The 24,411-nt window shown below is 40.3% G+C and overlaps 1 protein-coding gene across 4 annotated transcripts in view; it reads right to left on the bottom strand.

Moving 5' to 3' along the window:
- Positions 1 to 24,411, bottom strand: part of LOC146001714 (regulator of microtubule dynamics protein 1-like) — a 53,594-nt gene that overhangs the window by 18,292 nt on the left and 10,891 nt on the right. For 3 of the 4 annotated variants that reach the window (XM_083139381.1, XM_083139383.1, XM_083139382.1), the window contains exons 4-5: positions 14,427 to 14,482; positions 8,272 to 8,409 (exon numbers count right to left, since the gene is read on the bottom strand). In XM_083139381.1, the coding sequence (XP_082995507.1) occupies positions 8,272 to 8,409; positions 14,427 to 14,482 (194 nt within the window). Of the gene's footprint in view, positions 1 to 7,145; positions 7,270 to 8,271; positions 8,410 to 14,426; positions 14,483 to 24,411 lie in introns of those variants that run through there. The other variant, XM_083139384.1, reaches the window with a different exon arrangement.

The raw sequence follows: 24,411 nt of genomic DNA, 5'->3' as shown, positions 1-24,411 counted from the left end.
TTGAACGAAAATAAAGCTATGGAACGTGAATTACATTACTAGTCACCCCACTTCTGAAGCTGGATAGCACAATCTGTGCAGCGAATAGAAGCAGTCAGTTGAGCTACATTGTACTGCTGTCATCACGCTATGACAAAATTTACATGTACTACTAATACCTTTGGTGGTGCGGCTTGCAAGCTTCAACGATCGCCCAAGTTATACCGGTGGTAGCAGAGCTAGCTACCGATAGGATCTCCCATGTCGGGCAGGATGGGGGAGGGGAGGAAGTAAGACTAAGAAGCAACCGATCAGCCCTCCAGGATTGCTGTGGGAAGACTGTGCTGCCTTGTACAGAGGGGTTTGGTTACCCAAAGGCTAGGAGAGGGAAACTCTAATGTAAAGTCAGAGGTAGGATGGACTCTGCAGCTATGAAAAGCAACCATCCTAGGGGACGTAAACCCTGAAATCAAAGACCTGGTCCTCCAGGTTGGGGGTTGGGCATGCGGCTGACAACCCCACCCCATAAAATGCACATTGTTTTGAAACCCCAACAGGAGCCTCGGAACGATGGAAGCAACAGAATACGAAACAAGCGCAGAAAAAATGGACTACGAATTTGGTACATGGAACACTCAAACTCTCCCGAAAGCTGGGCAATGTAGACACTCACAAAGCAACTCCTAGTTTATAGACAAGATAAGATAGCCGCCATTCAAGAGACAAGATGGAGTGGCAAAGAGAAAATCTGGGACACAAGATCACACACAATATTTAGTAGTGGCAAATCAATAGACCGGAAAGGAGGTGGTGTGGCCTTTATAGTGGATGCATCAATAAGAAACAGTGTCTTGAAACTTACCCCAGTAGATAGCAGGTTAGCCTCTCTAAGAATGAAAACTAAACTGTACAACATGACAATTATAAATGCCTCTGCTCCAACTGAGGACAAGGATGAACTGACAAGAGACCAGTTTTACTATAAGCTTGAACAACTCTACGACTCTCTACCATCTAAAGATGCAAAAATGATTATGGGTGACCTAAATGCACAAATAGGCATGGAAGAAGCTTACCAAGGAACAAATGATTTATGCAGTCTACATAACGAATGCAATGACAATGGCCAACAGCTTATAGACTTTGCAACAAGTAAGAATATGGTGATCAGCTCTACACTCTTTCCACACAAGAAAATACATACACAGACGTGGATGTCAACAGATGGATCAACACTGAATCAAATAGATCATGTGCTAATAGAGAAAAGATGGGCATCAAACATAATAGATGCAAGAACATACAGACGTGATATGTATGGCTCAGACCATTTCTTAGTTAAAGCCACCCTAAGATGCTGTATAATGAAAGCTAGAGCAGATGGTGTTTCCAAAGCTCAAAAACTCAGCATTGATAAACTTCAAGATGAAGAGAGTAGTAAACAATTCAGATAATCATTATCAGCCAAACTACAGAGCGAAGAAGATCACCCTACAGAAGAGATAGAGGATAAATGTAAGTCAATGAAGAATAATGTCAAGGCAGTAGCTAAGGAAGTTCTTGGAACAGGCATTAGGAAGAACAAAAAAGAATGGTTTGATGAAGATTGCAAAGAAATCGTTGAATTGAGAAATAAAGCATATCATGCATATTTGAGACGTCCAACAAGAAGGAAAAAGCAAGAACTAGATAGATGGAATAAAGAGGTTCACACAATATCCCGGAAAAAAAGAAAAGGAAGAATATAACACAGGAAATAATTAATATTGGAGAACAATTAAGTCCAACAATACTTATTAATTAATATTGGAGAACAATTTAAGTCCAACAATACTTATATGGCATATAAAGATGTAAGACCAATTAAAGAAGGATTTAAAACCAGAACAAACTGTTGCAAAGATAAGGACGGGCTACTTCTGGGAGATAAGGAAACAATCAAACATAAATGGCAAGAGTATTTCTCTAAGCCGCGCGTCAGGCTAAACTTGCAGCAGGTTTCAATCCACGCGAGAACTGAACTCGGAATCTTCCGTGCCAGTCTTGCCTCGACCGCCGAGCTGCTTGCATCGCAGACACTGAGAAAATCCACAGTATTGCCAACCGTACAACACATCAACACCCCCATGCATGTCAAGCAGAATGTATTTTTGTTTTTTTGTCTCCTGAAACATAATATTTGAGAAGTACTTTCTGCGCATAGATTATTTAATAAATGTGTCATTACTTAATATAAAATTGACCTAAAATTGAATACTGTTCTTCGATCTGGTCTATGGCATGCCCCTCAAATTCAGATAGACTTAATTCCGTCCTAAATTTCTTCCTGGCCATTGTTCGACACCGAATTCCGTCCACAAAACACTTGCAAAAGTCCATCCTCCTGCAAATGTTAAATATCCAAACTCCACAAGAGAGACATAGACAGGCTGACCAAATATTTCTACATAAAATAGTGAATGGCAACCTCAGAAGTGAAAGCCTTCTTCAGGAAATTCACTTTCGTGTGCCTGCCCGTTCAACAAGAAGGACTCAACTTTTTGCCTCTCAGAAGCCGAGATTGTGTCTCATCCAGCGCTCTCTGTTCCATAGACTGCCCAGTGAATATAATAATCTAGGAAGCCAAATAGACATTTTTGAAAATCTGGACAGTTTTAGAAGAAAGTTAGCAAAAAATATGTAAGTCTTTTAACCACATGTAATCTTTTTTTTATGTTATTATTTTTAATGTATTATGTTATTATTTTTTTGTCCTTATGTTCTATAAAAACGTTCCAATGTAAAATGGCTAACGCTGTATTTGGAATCTTCTATTAAATAAATAAATAAAATAAATAAATAAATAAATAACAGTTGGGCTGAAAAGTTCGTAGGCTAACATAGTAAAAAATATTTTTTTGACAAAATTCGAATTTATTATTCAATATAGTTGCCTTTGAGGACGATACAACGATTATAGCGGTCATAAAATTTTTCGATGCCATTTTTATAGTACGATTTCTCTTTAGCCTCAAAATAGGCCTCAGTTTCGGCGATTACCTCTTCATCAGTGCTAAATTTCTTTCCAGCGAGCATTCTTTTAAGGTCTGCAAACAGGAAAAAGTCACTGGGGGCCAGATCTGGAGAATATGGTGGATGGGGAAGCAATTCGTAGTCTAATTCATATAATTTTGCCATCGTTTTCATTGATTTGTGACACGGTGCATTGTCTTGATGAAACAGCACTTTTTTCTTCTTCAAATGGGGCCGTTTTTTCGTGATTTCATCCTTTAAACAATATGTCCAACACGTTCCTTTGATATTTTTAAAGTCTCAGCTATCTCGATTAACTTCACTTTACGATCATTTAAAATTATTTTGTGGACTTTTTTGATGTTTTCGTCGGTAACAGCCTCTTTGGGGCGTCCACTGCGTGCATCGTCTTCGATGATCATTTCGCCTCGTTTAAATTTAGCAAACCACTTCTCAACGGTTGATTTTCCTGGTGCAGAGTCCGAATAATGTTTATCAAGCCAAGCCTTGGCTTCAACAGTATTTTTTTTCGCCAAAAAGCAATGCTTTATTATTAACACACGAAATTCTTTTTTATCCATTTTTTCACAATAACAAAAGCTGCTTCACTCACAATGCTATATCTCACGAACTAATTATCCGGCAGCTGTGAAATTTATACACGTATCTTTTGAAGGTTAGTACTAAGTAAAAATCACATGGATTTAATTCTAGTAACGCCATCTATGAGTCAGCCTACGAACTTTTCAGCCCAACTGTTAAGTGTGAAATATCTTCGAAACATGAGAGTATGTGTGAGCATTTCGAACACGCAAAAAGAAAAATGAATAAAGATAAAAGTAAACAACGATAGGCCCTCTTGAATTTTATGACAAATTATTGTTTTTGGTTTAGAAAGAAATACATTTATGTAAAACATGGTTACTTCGTTCGCAATACATCCGTTACTGTAAGACACACACTTCAAGTTATACCAGCAAAAAAAGGATGATTTGTTATTGGTAATATATACAATCAGGTACATTGTCTGCTGCTATTACTCTGGTTTCAATTTATAAATCACTTCACTAAACCAGGATTCAAATCTTGATCTGTCCATTTCTTGCTGATAATCACCCTTCCCTTTCTTTGCACGGAACAGTAAATATGCACCTTTAACAAAGACTTCATTGCTGCCAGTGGGTGAAACAATAAGCCTCCTCCTTCCCCTCTCCCTTTCTCGTCGGTTTCTTCAGCGCTGGCGGTCGTTTTCAACAGTGGTATATAAAAAAATGATTCAATGTACGCCTCCACCCCTCCCCCCACCGAGTTAAAGCAAGTCTGGTCCAAATAATAAACATGTTTCTTCTCACGCGATATCTTTTAATATTGCGGAGATTCTTTTGTTGTCAAACAACAAACAATCGTTTCCTCTTCCTAAACTCAAACCGCAAATCATTCAACACCCGTGATACAGTTGCACCGCACATTGACGGCAAATCACCTCACGCCCTGTTTTACTTTGATCTTGTTTCCGTAAGGAGGATTATGCATTTTAAACAACTTGCTTGATTTGAAGAGCTTTTAACTTCGGATAAAGCCCAAAATAACACTAGCTGAACAGAAGACCTCGATTCAGCCTTTCTCGCCACTGTATAGCACGATTATTTATCACAATAAACATAGGGTTAAAATAGTGGGATGTGCAACACTGGTATCACGGATTCCACGTGCTCTGCAATGTATTCAGTCTTGGTAGACTTGCTCTTGGGCTTCAGCGATTCCTCAGCGTAATACAAACTCCAGTTGGCGAATCTGCCGATTCAAGTTCGTCTGCACAGTGATTGGCACCGATCACGTACATACCTGTTCATGGATGTATTATTTTTTTACATATTAAATAACTGTTTTCTTGCAAGTATGCAGTTGTGTCGGAATAGAACCCGTCTCAGTGGAACTATATTCTGCACACACATTTGGATCTACATATGCGAAAACCTGCTGCAAAGTTGATTTGACGCTTGGCTTAGTAAATAAAAAAAGTAAAGTGTTCCCCTGTGCTTAGCACCATGCCATGAAGGCGTATAGGGGGTGTGGGGGTAACGTATGATAATGAAGAGTTCCTTTGTCTCTTTCCCCATCCAAGCAGAATTGAGAGACTTCTTTGAAGTAAAGCAAGGACTGAAGCAAGGAGATGGACTGCCCCACTCATTTTCAACCTGGTGTTGGAATATGTTATCAGGCAGCTACGAATTTATACTAGAGGTGCTCTACAATACAAATCTACACAAATAGTTGGATATGCAGATGATATTAACATCATGGGTAGATCACTAAGGAGAGTAAAGAAAGTCGCCTGAATGAGGAAGGCAAGAAAGTTGGACTAAAAATAAACGAGAATAAGACAAAGATATTAATCCAGTCAAGGAAAAGAAGAAACTGTGAACACAACATGGTAACAGAAAATTTTAACACCGAAATGACCAACAACTTCTCATACCTAGGTACAAATCTGAATGATAAAAGTGAAGAAATAGCAGAATTACAAGCACGTATTCAAACAGCAAAAAAAAGGCTTACTTCTTGATATTACCTTTAATCAGATGTAGAGATGTCAATTGGAGAGCTCGAGTGATGCTATACAAAACACTCGTTCGTAGTATTTAAGTATATGGATGTGAAGCATGGACTCTTACGGAACAAGCTGCTAACAAACTTGACTCACTTGAGCTTAAAATCCTCCGAAGAATCTTTGGCCCTATTCAATCACAAGGAGTGTGGAGAATTAGATATAATGGCGAAATTTACAAACTTTATAAGGAAGTACCTCTCTCTATATCCATAAGAATAATAAGACTAAACTGTGCTAGCCATGTAGCTACAATGGATGAGCACCCGATCCCAAAAAAGATGCTAGGAGGAAACATGGGAGGAAGAAGACCTGCAGGAAGATCAAGGATCAGATGGGAGGATAGTATCCAGAAGGATGCAGACTCCGTCCTTCACATCAGGAACTGGAGAAGAGTAGCCCAAGACAGGACATTCTGGAGGAAGAAAGTTGGGGCGTAGCATATTCGTTCGGTTAAGAAATATTGACCGTGGCAGATCTCGTCAGCTCCTGCTCAGAAATGTGTAGGATAAGCTTTTTACAGGAAATGGTAAGAACACTGGCCTTTGGCGAGAGGTGACGAGAGGCCAAGCGAGGGTTTAAATAAGTGCGCATGAGAGTGACACGAGGTCCTTTTACTTGGAATCATCGGAGAAGCAGGAGCTATTGGTCTATTCTAAACCGAACAGGGTAAGCTAGTCTACACCCTTATCTGCCATTTGCATTGCTCACTTCAGTCTAAACCGAATCTGAGTTTATTTTAATGTTAATTTAGATAATTGTACCTGTCCCGTTCAGGGCTGTCTCTACCATCAATAGAAATAATCGGGAGGGGCAAGTTACATCCCTATTTAAGATCCCCACGTTCATGTTGGAACGCTACGTGTTGCGGGATTTTGAAATTTGTTAAATAGCGACATGTCAGAATTGTTTTTTTTCCTCCGCGAAACTTTTTTTGGGGGGCAAGCTGCGTAGCACGCAGTTTTAATGTTAATGATGGTTAATGTCAATACCCGGCTCTCATTCAGAGTCCTTTTCCACCACACCCACCCAATAGGCTAATCACCTGCTGCATTAAAGCACATTACAATGCAGAGGAAACTAAAATAGAATGTTTCCTTCGGTAGCCATGGGCAATGAGGTAACAGTTCTGCGCTCTAGCTTCATCGCTGTTTTTCCACTTAGGTGTGATGTGGCAATCCGCGTGCTGAAAGGTTCGATGTCGGACATTAGAGAGTCATATTCTGCCCAGAATTTGGCCAGCCCGGGCACGTCTACCGACGCTACGGGGGAGGCCATGGCCCAAAAACAAGCCGAAGCACCATAGGTAACAGGTAACTAATACCTTATCATAAGGTGAGGGTCATAATTCACCCTCCCCGGAGGGAATGATTTTTGACTTAGGAGAAAATGATTTACAACGAAGAAATACAAGAAAATACAACATTCTTAGTCAAAAAGTTCAAAGCAAATACTTGAATAAATAAAAAATGTCTCCACAGTGAGAAGGCAAGATACTGACCTCTGTGATAGGAGGATTTAACTTAATGCACTGCAAAACCCAAGTCCCTCATTTGAACACTGGTTAAGGTATGGATGTACGATTGTGCTTGTCTCTTACATTTCATCAGTACATCATTCACCCTCAGCGTAGCAATTAACTGAACAGGCACACAAGCAACATCAAATAACTGGAATAGAAAGAAGGAAAACACAAGACATTTAGCTTCCTAATTTCATATTTCTTGTTTAGGAGGATCTTCGTGTGTAAGATTGAAGTGTTGAGGATTTCAGTCAGGAAGATGTCAGCAGCCACTCAGCAAAGATTATAATGTGGACTGTGGTTGAGAATTTTTTTGTGATCTCTCAGTTTCCAGGTCTTCTGTTTGTAATCAAATTTTCTGCCACTAGATGTTAATGTAAGCCCCAGAGCCGCTTTCTGTAGACAGTAAAATTTTGACCTTAGATCACCAACCCTGGGAATTGAACCCGGGTCTCCCACGTGGCAGTCAGATGCCATACTGACTACACCACCGCAGCTCCAGATGTTAATGTGTTTAGTATATTCTCTGGATTCTTACCAGCCACGTAAAATCAAGATTTCCAAATTTGTTACCAACTAAGCTATTTGTTGTTTTTATAAGAATTTGAATTCCATCTTAACACTGTGAAATGTTGAGCCGCGGTGGCTCAGTCGGTAACGCGTCTGACTACCATGCTCAAGGTCCCGGGTTCGATCCCCGGCCGGTTCAAATCCGGGAACTTTTCTAACGGTGGAAGCGGCCCCGGCACCTACCCAGCGTCGAATAACATGGGTACCTGGGGGAAACCCTGGGGGGTAAAGGCGGTCAGGGGCGTGATGCTGATCACATCACCCCCACTCACGACCGGATCAAGAAAGTGTGGGGCGTTACCCCCGCACCCCCTATACGCCTTCATGGCGTGGTGCTATGCACAGGGGAACACTTTACCTTTTTTACACTGTGAAATGGGACCACAAAATGAATTAGCTGTTTACAATAATAATTAGTGAATAAATTTACGTTGGACAATATCTTGCATCAAATCATTTAATTCTCTCTTAGAGTAATGTGCTTTTTTGAGGGAATAATTTGAGGGCATCCCAAATTCAATTAGCACTGATGATGACCACATCTACGTAGAAACTACAACTTCAATTAAAATAAAAATACCTGTAAAAGTGTGGGTCCATTTTTTCTGCCTTCTGAAAATAGTAAAGTGCCTCCTCGTAACTTGAATTCGGTGGCGTAGCGAAAATTGCACTTGCAAGCTTTCTTTGGTACCATGGCAAGTCAGCAACCTGGAAGCACCTTAAAAAAAATAATAAAAAATGTTACAACACACATACATGTTTCAAAGCATCACTGCACAATGGACCAAGTCTACATCACAAGAATGAAAAATTCAAGAAGTCCAATCTGAACGTTATATGCAATACAAAATGCATGTAATACATGTGTGAAAGGCTGCAAATCAACATATGTGGCCAAGTTTTATTCCAGCGGAAGAAATACATTATATTTATTTCAGTGGAACCTCGATTTAACATTTATCAGGGGGACCAAGGTGAAACTTAAAAAGAGTGAAAATGTAGCATTTTGCTCTATGAGGATTGAATGTACAGGGTGTCTGATAAGTAGGGCTCGGGACTTTATGTTGTAACATATTTTTTTATTTCGCATTTCTTCAAAACAGTCTCAATGGTATAGCTTGTTAGCCCACTCTATATGCTGGGCTTATTTCAAACATTTCCCCCACATGTACAACATTCTCCTCTGATAGTGACGTTGACGGTTGACCAGTACATCATGCATCCAACACAGAACCTGTTCTCATCAATTTACTGTGACCTTTTGTGATAATTTTGGGATTCAGCGTTGCATTTTGACCAATCCCAGCTCTCCACCAATGCTGGACTTGGAACTACCGATTTCCACAGCTCGTACCTTGCAGACCACACTGAACACACAAAAGTACATGGGCATAGTTCAGTGGTATATGTAGCCAGATTCCTTACCCAATTAAGCAGGGGTTAATCCTGAATTTTGAATCTAAGGGGTACTGGGATGATTTACGGGTGTCCAATGGTAAATTTAGTACAACCTTGTCAACAAACAAGCAGCTGCCTTAAAAATTTAGTGTGGTGTGCATGAGCATTTTTAGCTTTGAATTATTGGGGGGATTGGGGGACATAGTGTATAATATCTTACATAGGGCTTAGCAGATACTGATACTCTCACCGATACTTGTAAAATTAGATTTTAAAATAATAAAGGCTAGTTATCAAGTCATACTAACTCATTGCATCACATTTTTAATTACATTAAATAACTCCCAAATTATTCTCATGTAGCATTACAATACCAGGTGTTCCGTTCAAATCTCCCCAATTTCAATTAATCATAGAAGAGAAGGTATGAATGATAGAGCAACAAAATTTCAGAGAGTTGAAGAAAAACTTATAAATTTTATTTTCCACACACTAATACACCTGCACATGTGTCCCATTGGTAGCACAAATAATATTCAGTCTGTATTCAACTTCTTGCCATGTTCTCTCCAACATGTCCCCTGTTACTGTTGCAATCATATCATGTATGTGGGTTCGTAACTCTCACTGGAGTCGTAAACACACGAATTGCCTAGATGCCTGGTGGATTGATTTACTCGGGCTTCCCTGAAACCCCACTCGAATTTCTTCCACCTTTTCCTCCGACACACAACGGTGAGCTCCACCAGATTGTTTTAGGACACTGCCGGTTGTTAGAAACTTACTAAACCACAGCCTAATTGATTTAGCATCAGGTGCAACTCCTCCGTACACTCGTCTGAAATTTCCTTGCGTTGCAATCACAGATTTTGTCTCAGCATACCACACACGTCTGACTACCATGTGAAATACCTGGGTTCGATCCCCGGCAGGGGAGAACCGGGACTTTTTCAACCTGTTCCAGCGGCTCCGGCTACCACCGAGCGTCATAAAAAGTGGGTACCTGGAGGAAACTCTGGGGGGTAAAGGTGGCCAGGGGTGTGGTGCTGATCACATCACTCCCAGCTTGGCTGAGATCAAGAAAGTGTGGGGCCCTAACCCCACACCCCCTATATGCTTCTTGGCGTGGTGCAAAGCACAGGGGAGCACTTTACTTTTTTGCATACCTGCGCACGTTGTTGAACAGTTGCAGTTTTTATTTATGCAACCGTGGTGATGCATAGTGAGCAAACTGACAACTTGAAGTCATGAAAACAAAACTTGAAGATCTGGCCTTTCATTTGGTGTTATAGTTATTTCACAATTAATCCTCCTTCGTTCACAGTAATTAATTGAAATTAGGGAGATTTGAACAAACACTCTGTACTTTAAAATGCCTTGTGAAATTTGGTATTTGATTATGCAAAGAAATAGGTTTTTGAAATGTTGCAAGAAGTTTTAACGTGTTGCAGTTTTTTAAAAAAAGGTGGATTTTGTCTTTACTTCAGTTTCATGTCAACACTATTCATTCTTATTGTTTTGGTTAACTTGGAGAGGGAGAAAAGCAATGTATAAATATATGCAAATACTGTTATTAAAATAACGCCTCTTTGTAGAATACTGTTCATCAGTCACTGTCATTAGCCCGATACCAACAGTCACATAAAATACTTACACGAACTGGCGTAGGCAGGATTTTTTCGGAAGGGGCTGGAATTGTTAAGATGTATAGGGCATAGATGCTTTTTACAGGATGGGGGGGGGGGGGGTATACAGAATAAGATTTTTCTCATTAAAAGCAATCCACTTGCGAAAATGGCATTCGGAAGTGATTTTAAGGTTACTTTGCATTTACCACTCTGTTTTTCCCCCTGAGTTTTTCACTGCTTTTAATATAAAATATTGATTTTCTCGGAATTCAGTGGGGGATGCAGCCCCTTCAGTCACCCCTCCCCCTCTGCATACACCAGAGCACAGAAGGGAAGAGTACAAGAAGAAATTGTTGAATCCACAACCCTCCGTCCTTCCCTGCTTGAATGTAGAAACAAATAGAAGAATTCCACAGTGAGAACTCTGCAATTATCTGGCCCAGAAACAACCCAGCATGGTAGTAATGCTGGTTTTAAAAATGTCCACCTTTCTTTCACCACGAGTGTGCAAACAGGATTTGGAAATGAATGATTTCTTTTATTTCCACACAGCCTTTATCAGGTAGTTGCATGCCTTCCAGAAGTTTGGGTGCAGCTTTCCCTCTACCCATGCCTTTGATCTTTTGTCAATCATCTACTTCCCAGGAGGGTGAGGAGTAGTCCAATAATTCTGGGGAAAACTATGTGCGGAAATTCTTGCAGTCTGCCACAAGGAAGGGTGAACAAACTTTTGATGTTGCTCTTGGCCTTCATTCTAGAAACTCAAAAACAATTGCATCAGAAGGTATCGGTGGCAAAAGGTATCGGCCGATACCATCGGCCGATACAGATACATTGGTATCGGTTCAGCCCTAATTTTACATATACATAATTCATTTTTCTTCTTCATTAGAGAGAAATGTCCCCCTGTAACAATGTGTGGATAAATAACTGTCATTAAATGAGAGAATACCAACAAGATGTTCAAGATACAAATGTAGAGTATGCATTTTGTATTGTAATAATAATAATAATAATGAAAACTACAATACTCCTTTCATAACATAACATAAAATGAACATAAAATGTGCCCGAGGAACCAATTAATTACCACTTGAGTGATTTACAACACCTGATAATTAAATATCTTACATAATTTTTAGTAATTGATTCATTGATTGGGATAATTTTACTTTCTGTTCCGCCACTCTTTGCCTAATTGCGAAGATGAAGATTAAGTGATGATATGATGAAACTGATGAATGGATACTCACAAAGAACACCCATGCCCGGATGGGGATTCAAATCCAGGACTTCTGGTTGAGTAGCATGCTTACCAATCTAATCTTTGGTAAAATTAAGCAAAAAGTAGATCTCATCTTGTACTACTTACAAATCAGGGTCAGAAATCATAAGTTTCACACTGTCCAGTAAGGGCATTATAGGGTGAACAACGCTCTTGTTTTTCCTGGGAACTCCTTCATTAGGGCTAAACTCCCAGGTCCCGTATTCTATTTCTCCCATATATTTCATTAACAATAAAGATTGCAAAGTTCATCATGTTTCTTTGATCATGACGACAATGTCACAATGAACTCTTACTTACAAATCAGATAGTGTGAGGTTTCCCACGAATGTGCCTGACACAAACTGAGTCTACTGGGCTGGCTGAACTAGCAGGAGAAGGAATTTTATCCAGAGGGCAGGGGCGCCCTGTGCCATCGAGACTTTGGGGGGGGGGGTTTCTTTCAAATAATATAAAATTCAACATTTATATATTTTTTAAAATACATGTAAAAAAATGTACACCTTAAATGCAACATATTTAATCCATTAGATGAAAAACAGGAAGTATTTAGGGGCAGGGGTGCCTACAGGTGGGTATGTGGATGCACATTGTGTCCAGAAAAATTGGGGGGGGGGGGATTTTTATCATTGAAATTTGACGTGAACAATATAGCATTGAGCACAAGTTGAATTGCCTTATCAATTAACCATTGCTTGTTATATAAATAGCCATTTGTAGACTTCCAAGGGAATTGTAACGGGCAATATGTATGAGGGTGGATCAAATGTAAATGGAACAGTGTATGTATTGGCGTATATTTATGTATGTGTGTGTGACGACAACCCCGTGTAGAAGTAGAGCGGGAGGTAAGGAAGGAAACGCCTATTGCATAATGGACTCACCCTAGATAGTCACACGTAAGCACGTGATATGCGTAGGAGGTCGGGCATCGAGAAGGCGAGCAGGCAGGCAGGCAGGCAGGCAGGCAGGCAGGCAGGCAGGCAGGCAGTCAGTCAGTCAGTCAGTGCTTCACCTGCGGCGGCAGAATGTTTGCCAGCAATGAAGAGCTCCATATGGGATTGTCTATGCAGCATCTCCTGAGATAACATGCTGAGGACAATTTTCTGGAACGGACTGTGGCAGGTGATGAATCTTGGTGTCAACTCTTCCAACCCGAAAGCAAATGACAAAGCCAATAGAGGAGACATCCGAACTCTCCACTGCCGAAGAAGTCCAAGATGGTGCAGAGTAGTGGCAAAGTGATGATGACATGTTTTTTCCATCATGAAGGACCCCTTCTCCCGGAGTTCCTGGACCATGGTCAAACGATCAATACTGCTTGTTACTACAGTACCCTCCACCATATGCATGCAGCAATCAAGGCAAAACGGCCCAGCCTGTTGTCCTCTAGAGTGGTCTTGCTGCATGACAATGAGTGACCACATACGTCAGCTGTTACAAAGAACATGCTGGCGACGTTTGGGGGGACAGTGTTGGAACACCCACCATATAGTCCTGATCTATCACCATGCGACTTCCATATCTTTGGCCCATTCAAGCATTCATGGGCAATGTTCGTAACTGGTTCCGATCTCTGCCAAAGGAGTTCTACGAGCAGGGTATTCCAGTTTGGTGAAACAGTGGGACAAGTACTTGTGTAACTTTGGAGATTACGTTTGAAATAAACCTTTTTGATGTCATTCTGTGGCCCCTGTTCAGTTTTCATTTGATCCACCCTAATATTGTCAAGGGGGGGGGGGGGCAATATCCAACTCTAACATATTAGGCCTTAAATTGACACGTGAATTCTTGGGGAGAATGAGAATGAAATTATGGTGGGAATATATCAAATTCTTGAATATCAGTGTTAAGTCTTAGATTATGGTGGGTATTTTAGTTAGGGGGGATTGAGCATTAAATTGAGGAGGGTACCAAATTCTTGTGTATTATTATTGTCATAGACTGTTGCGGAAATTGCGATGAGGGGACAGTTTATGCATTCCTGTTTAGTGAGGAGACGCAGATCTGGTACAGTGTTCAGTAAAGCTAAGAAAAAGTTACTTCCACTATACACGCTGTTTTAATTAAATACTTTATGGAGATTATGATATGACATGGTTTGAGGAGACGATTGATTTGGTGTTTTAAGTCCACTTTATGCACTGTAAGGTTAATCGGGACTGGACCTACAGTTTAAAGTGGAACCTGAACCAGCATGTGCCTCCATCGGTTATCGAACCTGGGACCCCTTGATTACAAGGTGACGATGCTACCACTGCACCATCGAGGAGCCAGTTTGAGGGGACAACTGACATGATTTGGGGGAGGGGAAGTGTTACTGGCTTTGGGGAGGGGGATGGGAACCCCTGGCAGAGGGTACAAATACAGGTTTAGTTACCTTTTTTAAACACCCTGTAGCATACATATGATATAGATGCTTACCAGCTTCCCAACATGTACACAGTTGTTGCATCAGATGGGTTCAACTCAATTGCCTTCTGCAAAGAAAAGAAGAGAAACAAAAGTCAATAAAACCAATATCCCAAACTTGCTAGTATACTTTTTCTTACTCAGCTGAATTAAACACACCTCCAACAAACTTTAACACTGAAAGCCTTGATTTGGAATACATATCCAACACAAAAAAATATAGTTATTTTAAAAAATCCTTTATAATAATTCTGTAAATAATTTCGGTACTTTAGTATTATACGAACTACCTCATTTGTCTATGTTAAATGATATGGAAGTGGAAGTGAAAAAAAAAGTAGAATTAAGTTTGAAGAACCTCCTATATAAATTGAAACATAAGAAGCCTAATTTATGTGCAGATGTAAGGCTAAATGCCTAATTCGTTATTTTAGGCTTGTTGAGTTTAGTTATCTTAGTACAAATAATACATTTACAGTGTATTTATGCTAAGAAAACCAAACCTAACAACATAGGTATTTCCCGAGTGACCTCACATCGTTAGGTTGTCCTTACTTTGTGCGATAAGGGAGACAAGTGAAGTCAGGGTCTCCCTTATTGCACAACGCTAGGACAACTTTGAACAATAAAATCACCAAAAACACTTATTTCCTTTAACGTAGACAAATAAGGTAGTCCGTATAATACTAAAGTACCATAATTTCTATTAAACTTTTAATTCTCAACATGTTTACACTTGCATAAAACATGAAAGTGTTCAACTTATGAAAATGAACCGCAGTAATGTGTTAATCATCGTTTAGTTTCATTAGATTAAAACTTAGTTGAAAAACACACACACATGTAATGTTGAGATATTTTAGAGAAACTATGTCAAGATTTGGAAATTTATTCTTTCATTTCCAATCGACCTGAAGCAAACCTTCCTGCTATATGGAATGTTAGCCAGCACTGGAAAACCACTGCCCTCAGTCCAAGGTGAAGAGGGCAGGCAGATGTTTAACAAAGCTACATTTCAAGCTGATGGATTTACAACATCAGAGTTTCATAATCCCAGGAAGGAATCTAGAAGTCCACTTTTATAACATGTAACTAGCTCATTTCATCGATAGAGTTGAAGATCTCTGAATCAGTCAGCAAATTCCAGCACCATCAATTGGCAATAGATTGTTAGTGGTGTAGAATAGAGATCATCCCAATAAGCCACCTCCAGTAGCTTCTCAAAATAGTACTACTTAACATGTAAATTGCAAAAGTAAATCATTAAATGTAATCAGTTTCGCATGTACAGTGTGTCCAAAAAATCACGCAAGCGAGATTTTGATACAAAAAGATAGTTTTTTGTACAATAAATTTCAAATATTTACTTTCATCTGGATACTGATTGAATGACATCCCCAGATGTCTGTCACACTTGGCACTGCCCTCGGACATGACCAATGTTGCCATTAACCTTGTAATTAATAAAAAAAAACATACTTTTTCATAAACATGTCATAATTAACCCCATAAAATAGTCTGTAATGCATAAAAAATTATTTTTCCTATATCAGTTCAATAAATATACTCACAGGCCACCAATACATATCGAAAAAATTTTGCGACTCCACAGCTGTCTTTTATCAGTGTGTGTTTTTACTTCAAACAAAAACTTTTTAAAAGCTTAGTAACTTTACCTGCATGCTGCATGTAGAGAATAATTTTCTTGATTAATGTTCAAAAAAATCCACAAAGTTAACACCCAGTGTAAGTTTCATGTCTCCATCGTTCTTTGTACAAAAGTTATGTACTTTCAAAGTCTCGGTTGCTTGACTTTATGGACACACTGTATAACTTTAAAAATTTGCATTAAACCTCATGGCATGAACACCATCAACTCTAAAAAAAAAAAAAAAGTTAAAAGTGTTCCCCTGTGCATAGCACCACGCCATGAAGGCGTATAGGGGGTGTGGGGGTAACGCCCCACACTTTCTTGATCCGGTCGGGAGTGGGGTGATGTGATCAGCATCATGCCCCTGACTGCCTTTACCCCCAGGGTTTCCCCCAGGTACCCATGTTATTCGACGCCGGGGCCGCTTCCATCGTTAGAAAAGTTCCCGGATTTGAACCGGCCGGGGATCGAACCCGGGACCTTTAGCATGGTAGTCAGATGCGTTACCGACTGAGCCACCGTGGCCAAAACTAAAGTAACAGATATGCATCAATACATATATTTAACTAAGTTGTTACGATGTTTAGTTTTAGCTGATCTGAACTAGGGATGGCAAAATCTGGATATCCGAATGTGCTTTATCCATACAGTTTCATTGTTTATCCATTTAACGGGCTATCTACATATTCTTTCATTCGTCACTTTGTTATTTCACTGTACATATTTTCCACAAATCCTTCATCAATTCTACTCTATCTGGATTGCACAGATATCTAAATTCTCTGGATATTGGATTATCCATTACATCCCAAACCGATATGATATAATTTAAAATCTGGATTTTATAGCCATTCCTAGTCTGAGTGTCACATTGCAAGGGATGTTCATGCAGAATTAAGGCTGGTTCAGTGGTCAAACAAATCAAGTGAAAAATTTCCAATCTTGCCGCTGAAGTTCCCAGCTTCAAATCCCAGCATAGGCATGGGTGTTCCTCGAGTGCCATTTCAATTTCATCATACAATTCTCATTATTCCCAAAGTGAACAAAAAGTAATAATAATGGAGCAAATTTACAATACTGGACCCCTCCCCGATTTTTGTAATACAGAGTGTCCGAAAAGTCACGCAACCCGGTGTTTACGACCGTATAACGGAATAGCGAAACGGAATGAGAAGAAACGCTTTCTGCCAAGAGAATGCCCAGTATATTGGGAAAATTTAGAGAGACAAACATATGTAAGAACATGCATGTTTTAATAACAAATAAGCAAAGTGTTGCCAAAGGCGGAGAAAAAATATTTGCAAATCGTGTATATTGATGCACAGAACTCATTGAGGTAAATTATTGCAACATTTCACAATACCAACGAACAATTTGGATGGCCATCTAATGAATTTGACAGAAAAAGAACTTTGACGAAGTTTCAAAAACATTGCAGAAGGGAATAAATGGGCTGTTCCAAAAATCGATGTTTTCACAATATTACGAGGGACACTGGCAACACTGTTGGTGTCACGTGTCACTAACAGACGTGTTTCACCTCAGGCTATCACACTACGACACTTTTAACGACAAAGGAGAAAGTTGGTTATTCTCGAACATATGCAATAAATTACATACACTTTGCAACCCTGAAATGTGGTTTCAATTGGATAGGTATGTCAACAGCCAAAATTCCAGGCATTGGTCGACAGGGAACCCACATCAGTTGCATGAACTACCCTTGCACTCTCCGAAAATCGGTGCATGGTGTGGAATATCGCGAGGTCGTATGGGACCATTATTCTTGGAGACAACAGTGGATACTGCTGTGTACGGGGATCTCATAATGCAATTCGTTGCTCTCCTGGAAGAAGACGAACGTGATGTTTGGCTACAACAAGATGGAGCAACTTGCCATACATTTTGTGATCATCTAATATCCAATAATTTATGGCCCAGTTGCCCGATGGCCCGATTTAACATCTGGAGATTTCTTTGTGTGGGGTTACTTAAAGGGGAAAGTATACCAAACAGCATCCAGAACATTGGAGGAGCTGAAACGAAACATTACACAGGAAATTAATAATATCGGTGCTGAAACCCTCAGGAAGGTATCTGAGAACATGATCAAGCGAACCAACTTATGTATCCAAGAAAATGGTGGACACTTCGAACATTTGCTTTAATTTGTAGTGATACCCACATTTCAGGGTTGCAAAGTGTATGTAATTTATTGCATATGTTCGAGAATAACCAACTTTCTCCTTTATCGTTTAAAGTGTCGTAGTGTGATAGCCTGAGGTGAAACACGTCTGTTAGTGACACGTGACACCAACAGTGTTGCCAGTGTCCCTCGTAATATTGTGAAAACATCGATTTTTGGAACAGCCCATTTATTCCCTTCTGCAATGTTTTTGAAACTTCGTCAAAGTTCTTTTTCTGTCAAATTCATTAGATGGCCATCCAAATTGTTCGTTGGTATTGTGAAATGTTGCAATAATTTACCTCAATGAGTTCTGTGCATCAATATACACGATTTGCAAATATTTTTTCTCCGCCTTTGGCAACACTTTGCTTATTTGTTATTAAACCATGCATGTTCTTACATATGTTTGTCTCTCTAAATTTTCCCAATATACTGGGCATTCTCTTGGCAGAAAGCGTTTCTTCTCATTCCGTTTCGCTATTCCGTTATACGGTCGTAAACACCGGGTTGCGTGACTTTTCGGACACACTGTATTTCGCACATTCACTAGACTTGAGAGCATCTGGGAAGGCGGGTGGAAAGTGGGTGCGCAGTAGCAAGAAAAGGCAGCGTTGCCAACCCTAGCTATAAGTGCTGAAACCATCCGTAAAATGTAACCGCCACAACTAGGGACAGCAATCCAAGCATTATGTACCTATTCCCTTGCAACTCATTCCAAACAAATAAATAGTGCAAATTCAAAGTCTACATTGTCGGTGAGGCAAGGGACAGCTGTTTGTATCGAAATAGGAAAAGGTGTGGGTAATTGGAACGGAAAGTAAAACGCGTGAAAACCTGCAGAGATAATTGCAGAGAACGTTTTGCCTTTTATCTGGTCCGTGAGGCAAACACGATATCTAAAGGGCCTCCCCCATGGCGGAGTGGTAGCGTCGTTGCCTTGCAATCAAGTGGTCCCGGGTTCGATACCCGGTTGAGGTTCATGACACAGTGGTTCGGAACCCACTTTAAACTGTAGGTCCAGTCCCGATTAGCCTTACTGTGCATAAAGTGGACTGAAAACATAAAATCAAAAAACAAAATATTTAAAGTTGCTACTGAATAGATTGGGTTCAAGCCACCACGATCTTATGCAATGTTTTATAACGGCAACCATCATGTCATACAGTTATGTTTGAGTTATTGTTGTACGTATTATTATATATGTAAAATTGCTATATCAATACGGGTAACAATAACAATGTATCTGTATTATATTAGTGTTATTGCCATACCTATTGCCATAGTCATCCATACGCATAATAAGAACGCTAACCAAAGAAATCGTTCCCAGTAATTCTGTAATGTATTGAATTAAAAATGGAAAGTACAACCGTACAACGAAGAACTGGAAAGTTACAGCACTTATTAGAAAATAATATACGTGTAACAGTCCAAGAATTCATTTCGACCTAAATATTTTCTGGTAAACAGAACCATAACAGCGAAATAAGTGTTTGGTGTTATTATTCCTTATTTTGTTATTATTATTATTATTATTATTACAAACGCAAATAATAAAATGTCTGATAAGCGTGAAATTCTACTACCCTTTCCAGTAGCCTACAGAATAAATTCAGTGAGCAGCGTTTGTTTCCCGTGCGAGGCTGGCAACGCTGACTTGGAGCCAGTACGGTCGAATCTGTAACTGTCTTTCCGCGTGCGGAGTTTTGAACGCTGTGATTTACTGTTTTGGTTGTGGCTATTGGAGTAGCAATATTTGGTGTATCCGTGTGCACAATGGAAGCTGAGAATAGGAAGCGTTGTGTTTTACACAAGCAAGCACGTGAGATCGTGTACAACGTGTACAATTACTTTAAAATCGAGGCCGAGCAGAAAACGATTGTGGAGGGCGAAGCTGAGTGCCATGTTGCCAGACCTCAAGAAAGGACTGCCGCGGCGTGCGGGGTAAGTTTGCGTTCAGTGCAGAGAATTGTGAGCGAGGGGAAAAAATCTGTTCGTGCAAGTGGGAGTGCTGTATTTCGATCACCAGGCAAAAATCCTCGCCGCGAAAAGCCTGTTACCGATATTGATGATTTCGATAAGAGCATATTACGCAGGGAAGTTTTGAACATGTACAGAAATGGTGAATTTCCTACATCATTGAAACTCGCAAAGAAAATGAAGGCGGAATGTAAATTTGTTGGCAGCCGATGGTCTATGCTGCGTATTCTAAAGAGCATGGGGTTTAAATATAGAAAATGCAATGATGGACGGAAGATGTTAATGGAAAGGACGGACATCGTAGCTGCGAGAGCTGCATTCTTGCGAAAGATTCATTGCATCAAACAAGAAGGAAAATCACCTGTTTTCTACCTCGATGAAACGTGGGTTAACCAGAACCAGACACGAAAAACATGTTGGCAAATGAACGATGGTACGGGTGGTCTAAAAGTTCCTGTAGGGAAGGGGGGGCGTCTGATTGTTTGCCACGTTGGCTCTGCAAACACCGGCTTCCTTCCCGATTGCAAATTGATTTTCAGAGCAAAATCGAAAAGCACATCTACCGATTACCACAACGAAATGACTGGTGCTGTTTTTAAGCAGTGGTTTGAAGAAAAATTAATTCCGAACCTTCCTCCAAATTCCACTATAGTTATGGATAATGCCAGCGTACATTCTGTAGAGTTAAATAAGGCCCCAACAACAAATACCAGGAAAGCAGAAATAATATCGTGGCTGGAAAAACACAATATTCCCCACGCATCTTCGCAAACCAGAGCAGAGCTGTTACTTTTGGTCAGGAATCACAAGCCGACGTCGAAATCATACGAAGTGGATACACTTGCAAGAGGATTCGGCCACCAAGTTGTGCGTCTGCCCCCGTACCATTGCCAATACAACCCCATTCAATTAATCTGGGTGCAAGTGAAATCTTACGTTGCAGAAAAGAACAGCACTTTTAAAATGGCTGATGTCGAAAAGTTGACGCACGAGGCTGTAGCGAACGTGTCGGTTTCTGCTTGGGATAAATGTGTGCAACATGCAGAACGTCTGCAAGAAGAGGATTATCACCGTGAAATCTCTCGAGACAGCATCATGGAGCCCTTCGTTATCAACCTCCAGGACTCCGACTCCGAAGACACTGAGGGTGAAAATGAATCTTCTGAATCTGAGTAAAATTGCAGGTATGTATGTTCAGTTGCCTCATTTCTGTTTTGCCATTTCATTTGTATGTTTATAATTGTAGTATCTATGGAGACAAAAATGCTTCGATTTGTTCGCTTAATGTCAAACGAAATTTCTTTATTTTTAATTTTGGCTCAAAGATCTTGTTCATCGTTTCATTGCGGTGCGTGCGAAATACATCGCATATCCACTCGGCCGCGGATGTGGCAACGTGCTGCGCGAAGGTAGCAGACGACCGCCTTCCCAGTTGCTCTCTAGTCTAATCGAGGCCTTATAATAATGAATTTGAAGTTAAAATTTGGAGGTTACGTGTAGAAATTGCAAATTAAGCTAAATTCAGTGGTCCGTGATCTGAACAGACATGCACGATTGCTCATTATTTACAGGAAGATTTTGTTTTTCCAATACTTAAAAATCGAAATATACATTCCAGACATTCCGGAGGGCTCATTTAGTCAAATCCACTCTCCTCACCTCCTCGTTGGGGCCCCCTGGGATCTTTTAAGATGCGAAAGAGAGAGTGGTGTGCGGAAAGCAACGGGAAGCTACCGCATATATCTTTTCCCTAGAAAAACTGCAATCATGATGAGTCATTCCAAGGCAAAATATTCCGGACGTAAACTAGCCCCCCATTCGGATGTCCGGGAGGGGGATGTCTGGGAAGGACACGTTATGACAAAGGACACTGATGAGAAAAAAAGAAGCAAACAGAAGGTAAGATTAAGGATTGGAACGTGGAATGTCAGACCCCTGTTACAGTCGGGAAAGCTAGAAAACTTAAAGGCAGAAATGAGAAGAAACAAAGTAGATGTTATGGGAATATCAGAAGTGAGGTGGGAACAGAATGGTGAAATAGTGAGTGATGAGTTCAAGATGTTTTATTCTGGAGGTGATCAACAAGGAAACCGTGGTGTGGGAATAGTGCTAGGACCACGTGTGAAACATAAAGTTATAGCAGTGCGTTATGTGGATGACAGGATTATAATGGTGAAACTTCAAGGAAAGAAGAAAGACTTAGTGTTAATTCAAGTGTATATGCCACATAGTGGGTTGTCAGAAGAAGAAGTGGAGGAAAACTATGAGAAGATACAGGAATTGATGGAAAAAGAGAGAAAGGGATCAGGCACGTATATTCTAGGCTACCTAGGCTATCGCCGAAGCCCATATTAAAATACAGGAAATAATAGAATAGCAAATTTAACCGATGCTTCAATCTCACGTAACGACCACGGGGGAAAGCGCTAGTGTAAGGTCGTCTTTATTTATCGCCAGGCTTCTTCGTCTGAGGATAAAGTCTTTGAACCAGCAGGCGGTCCTTTCAACCCATGACGTATTTGTGCTGGCAGGGACGACCTTGGTGGTCCCTGGTGCTGGCTTCCAATCCCAAGCGCTGGAGAGTGAAGACTTCTCTGCATCCTGGCGATGTTTGTAGTGTTGCCAACAATGGAAATACGAAATTCGCTACATCGCTGGAAAAAAAATATAGGCGGGGGTGCCAATGCAAATTATTCAAGCTAGGGGGATGCCTCATGAAAATTACATCACATCCCCTCCCCCTCTCCATCCCTTCGAGCATTGCCCGTCTCTCTTTCAGTTCCATGAATTTCGTCACATACAAGCATTATAAATCCGCCAAATTTAGTGATTTTCGCCTGAAGGTGGCACTTTGCTTCTCCATGAAATTCGACTGTGGTCGCAGCCGGTCGCAGCTATATGGGACATTCTGATGACGTCAGCCATGTTGCCATCCTGTTTACTTCTGTTTCAAGCAAACCCCCTCCCACCTCCCCCCGCTGTCAAAATGTCAAAACCTTCGCCCTCGCGGTAGGGGTTTTGGCCCGAGTCATCCCAATGAAATACGTTTGGCAACATAAACAATCCATGTTGTCATAGCAACCATTCACGCACGTGTTTTCAACCACGCGGGTCGGTGGTGGTTTCTGCAAAAGGAAGGGATATATGGTCAAACTTGTTGTGTCCGAGATCCGAGTTCTTTGTGTCGCCCGCGTATCGTGTTCATGGATGGGAATCCTTTTGTTGTGCTGTGTTTTTGTTCCGTGAGCGTGTGAAAATGGATTTAATCACCGAACTTGTCTCCAAGACGCCATTCTCACGGCTTCCTTACGAGGATAGGATGCAAATAATAGAGACAGGTAGGCCTCTTCCACCTCTTCCGGACCTTACAGTCGTGCAGAAAGACAAAAATAAGATATATATTAGGCGTTTTCACGAGACCAGCTACCAAAAATATCTTTGGTTGACTGGGTCGAGTGCACTTAATAAGTCGTATTGCTCGGCATGTTTGCTTTTTTCTACCGACAAAAGTCCTTAGAATACAACAGGATTTAGTAATTTAAACTATTTGGTAACTGCTTGCGATAAACACCAAAAATCACTTAGTCATATACGTGCGTTCAGTAACTTACAGACATTCGGTTCTCAAAGAATTGATCATTCCTTGAATTTGCAAGAGAAGATTGCTGACAATTTGCATAATGAAAAAGTGAAGGAAAACAGAATTATTATAAGATTAATTGATGCAATAGCATTTCTGGGGAAGCAAGAATGTGCATTTAGGGGCCACAATGAGCAACACAGGGACAAGCGCGGCTTAGCAATTTAGCTATAATGTCTATTGAGAAAGGGGTTCTAATCAACATCAGAAATTCATGTGAGGACACATTCTTCGATAAAGTGACAAAAAATTCACGAAAAAGGAGAGAAGAATGGAGTTTACCTTCAAGTAAGGTAAGAAGTTAATTATTATTTCATACTCGCATGAATGTCCTACATATTGCATGTTATAGACCGCTCCTCTTTATAAATAAGCATGAAATAGTTTATGTCCATTGCCTACTATTGTTGTTTTTAATGGCAAGATATCGATGTAAACAAAAAAATCCAAAATGAATGAGGAAGACCCCCCCCCCTCTTTTTTGCCGGACACATTTTCATTTAAAATTCAAACACTACTGTATTTGGAGATAGCCCTG

Source organism: Lepisma saccharinum, chromosome 17, assembly GCF_977018435.1.
Source record: "Lepisma saccharinum chromosome 17, izLepSacc3.1, whole genome shotgun sequence".
NCBI lineage: Eukaryota > Metazoa > Arthropoda > Insecta > Zygentoma > Lepismatidae > Lepisma > Lepisma saccharinum.
This window is presented reverse-complemented; position numbering and strand designations above follow the sequence as displayed.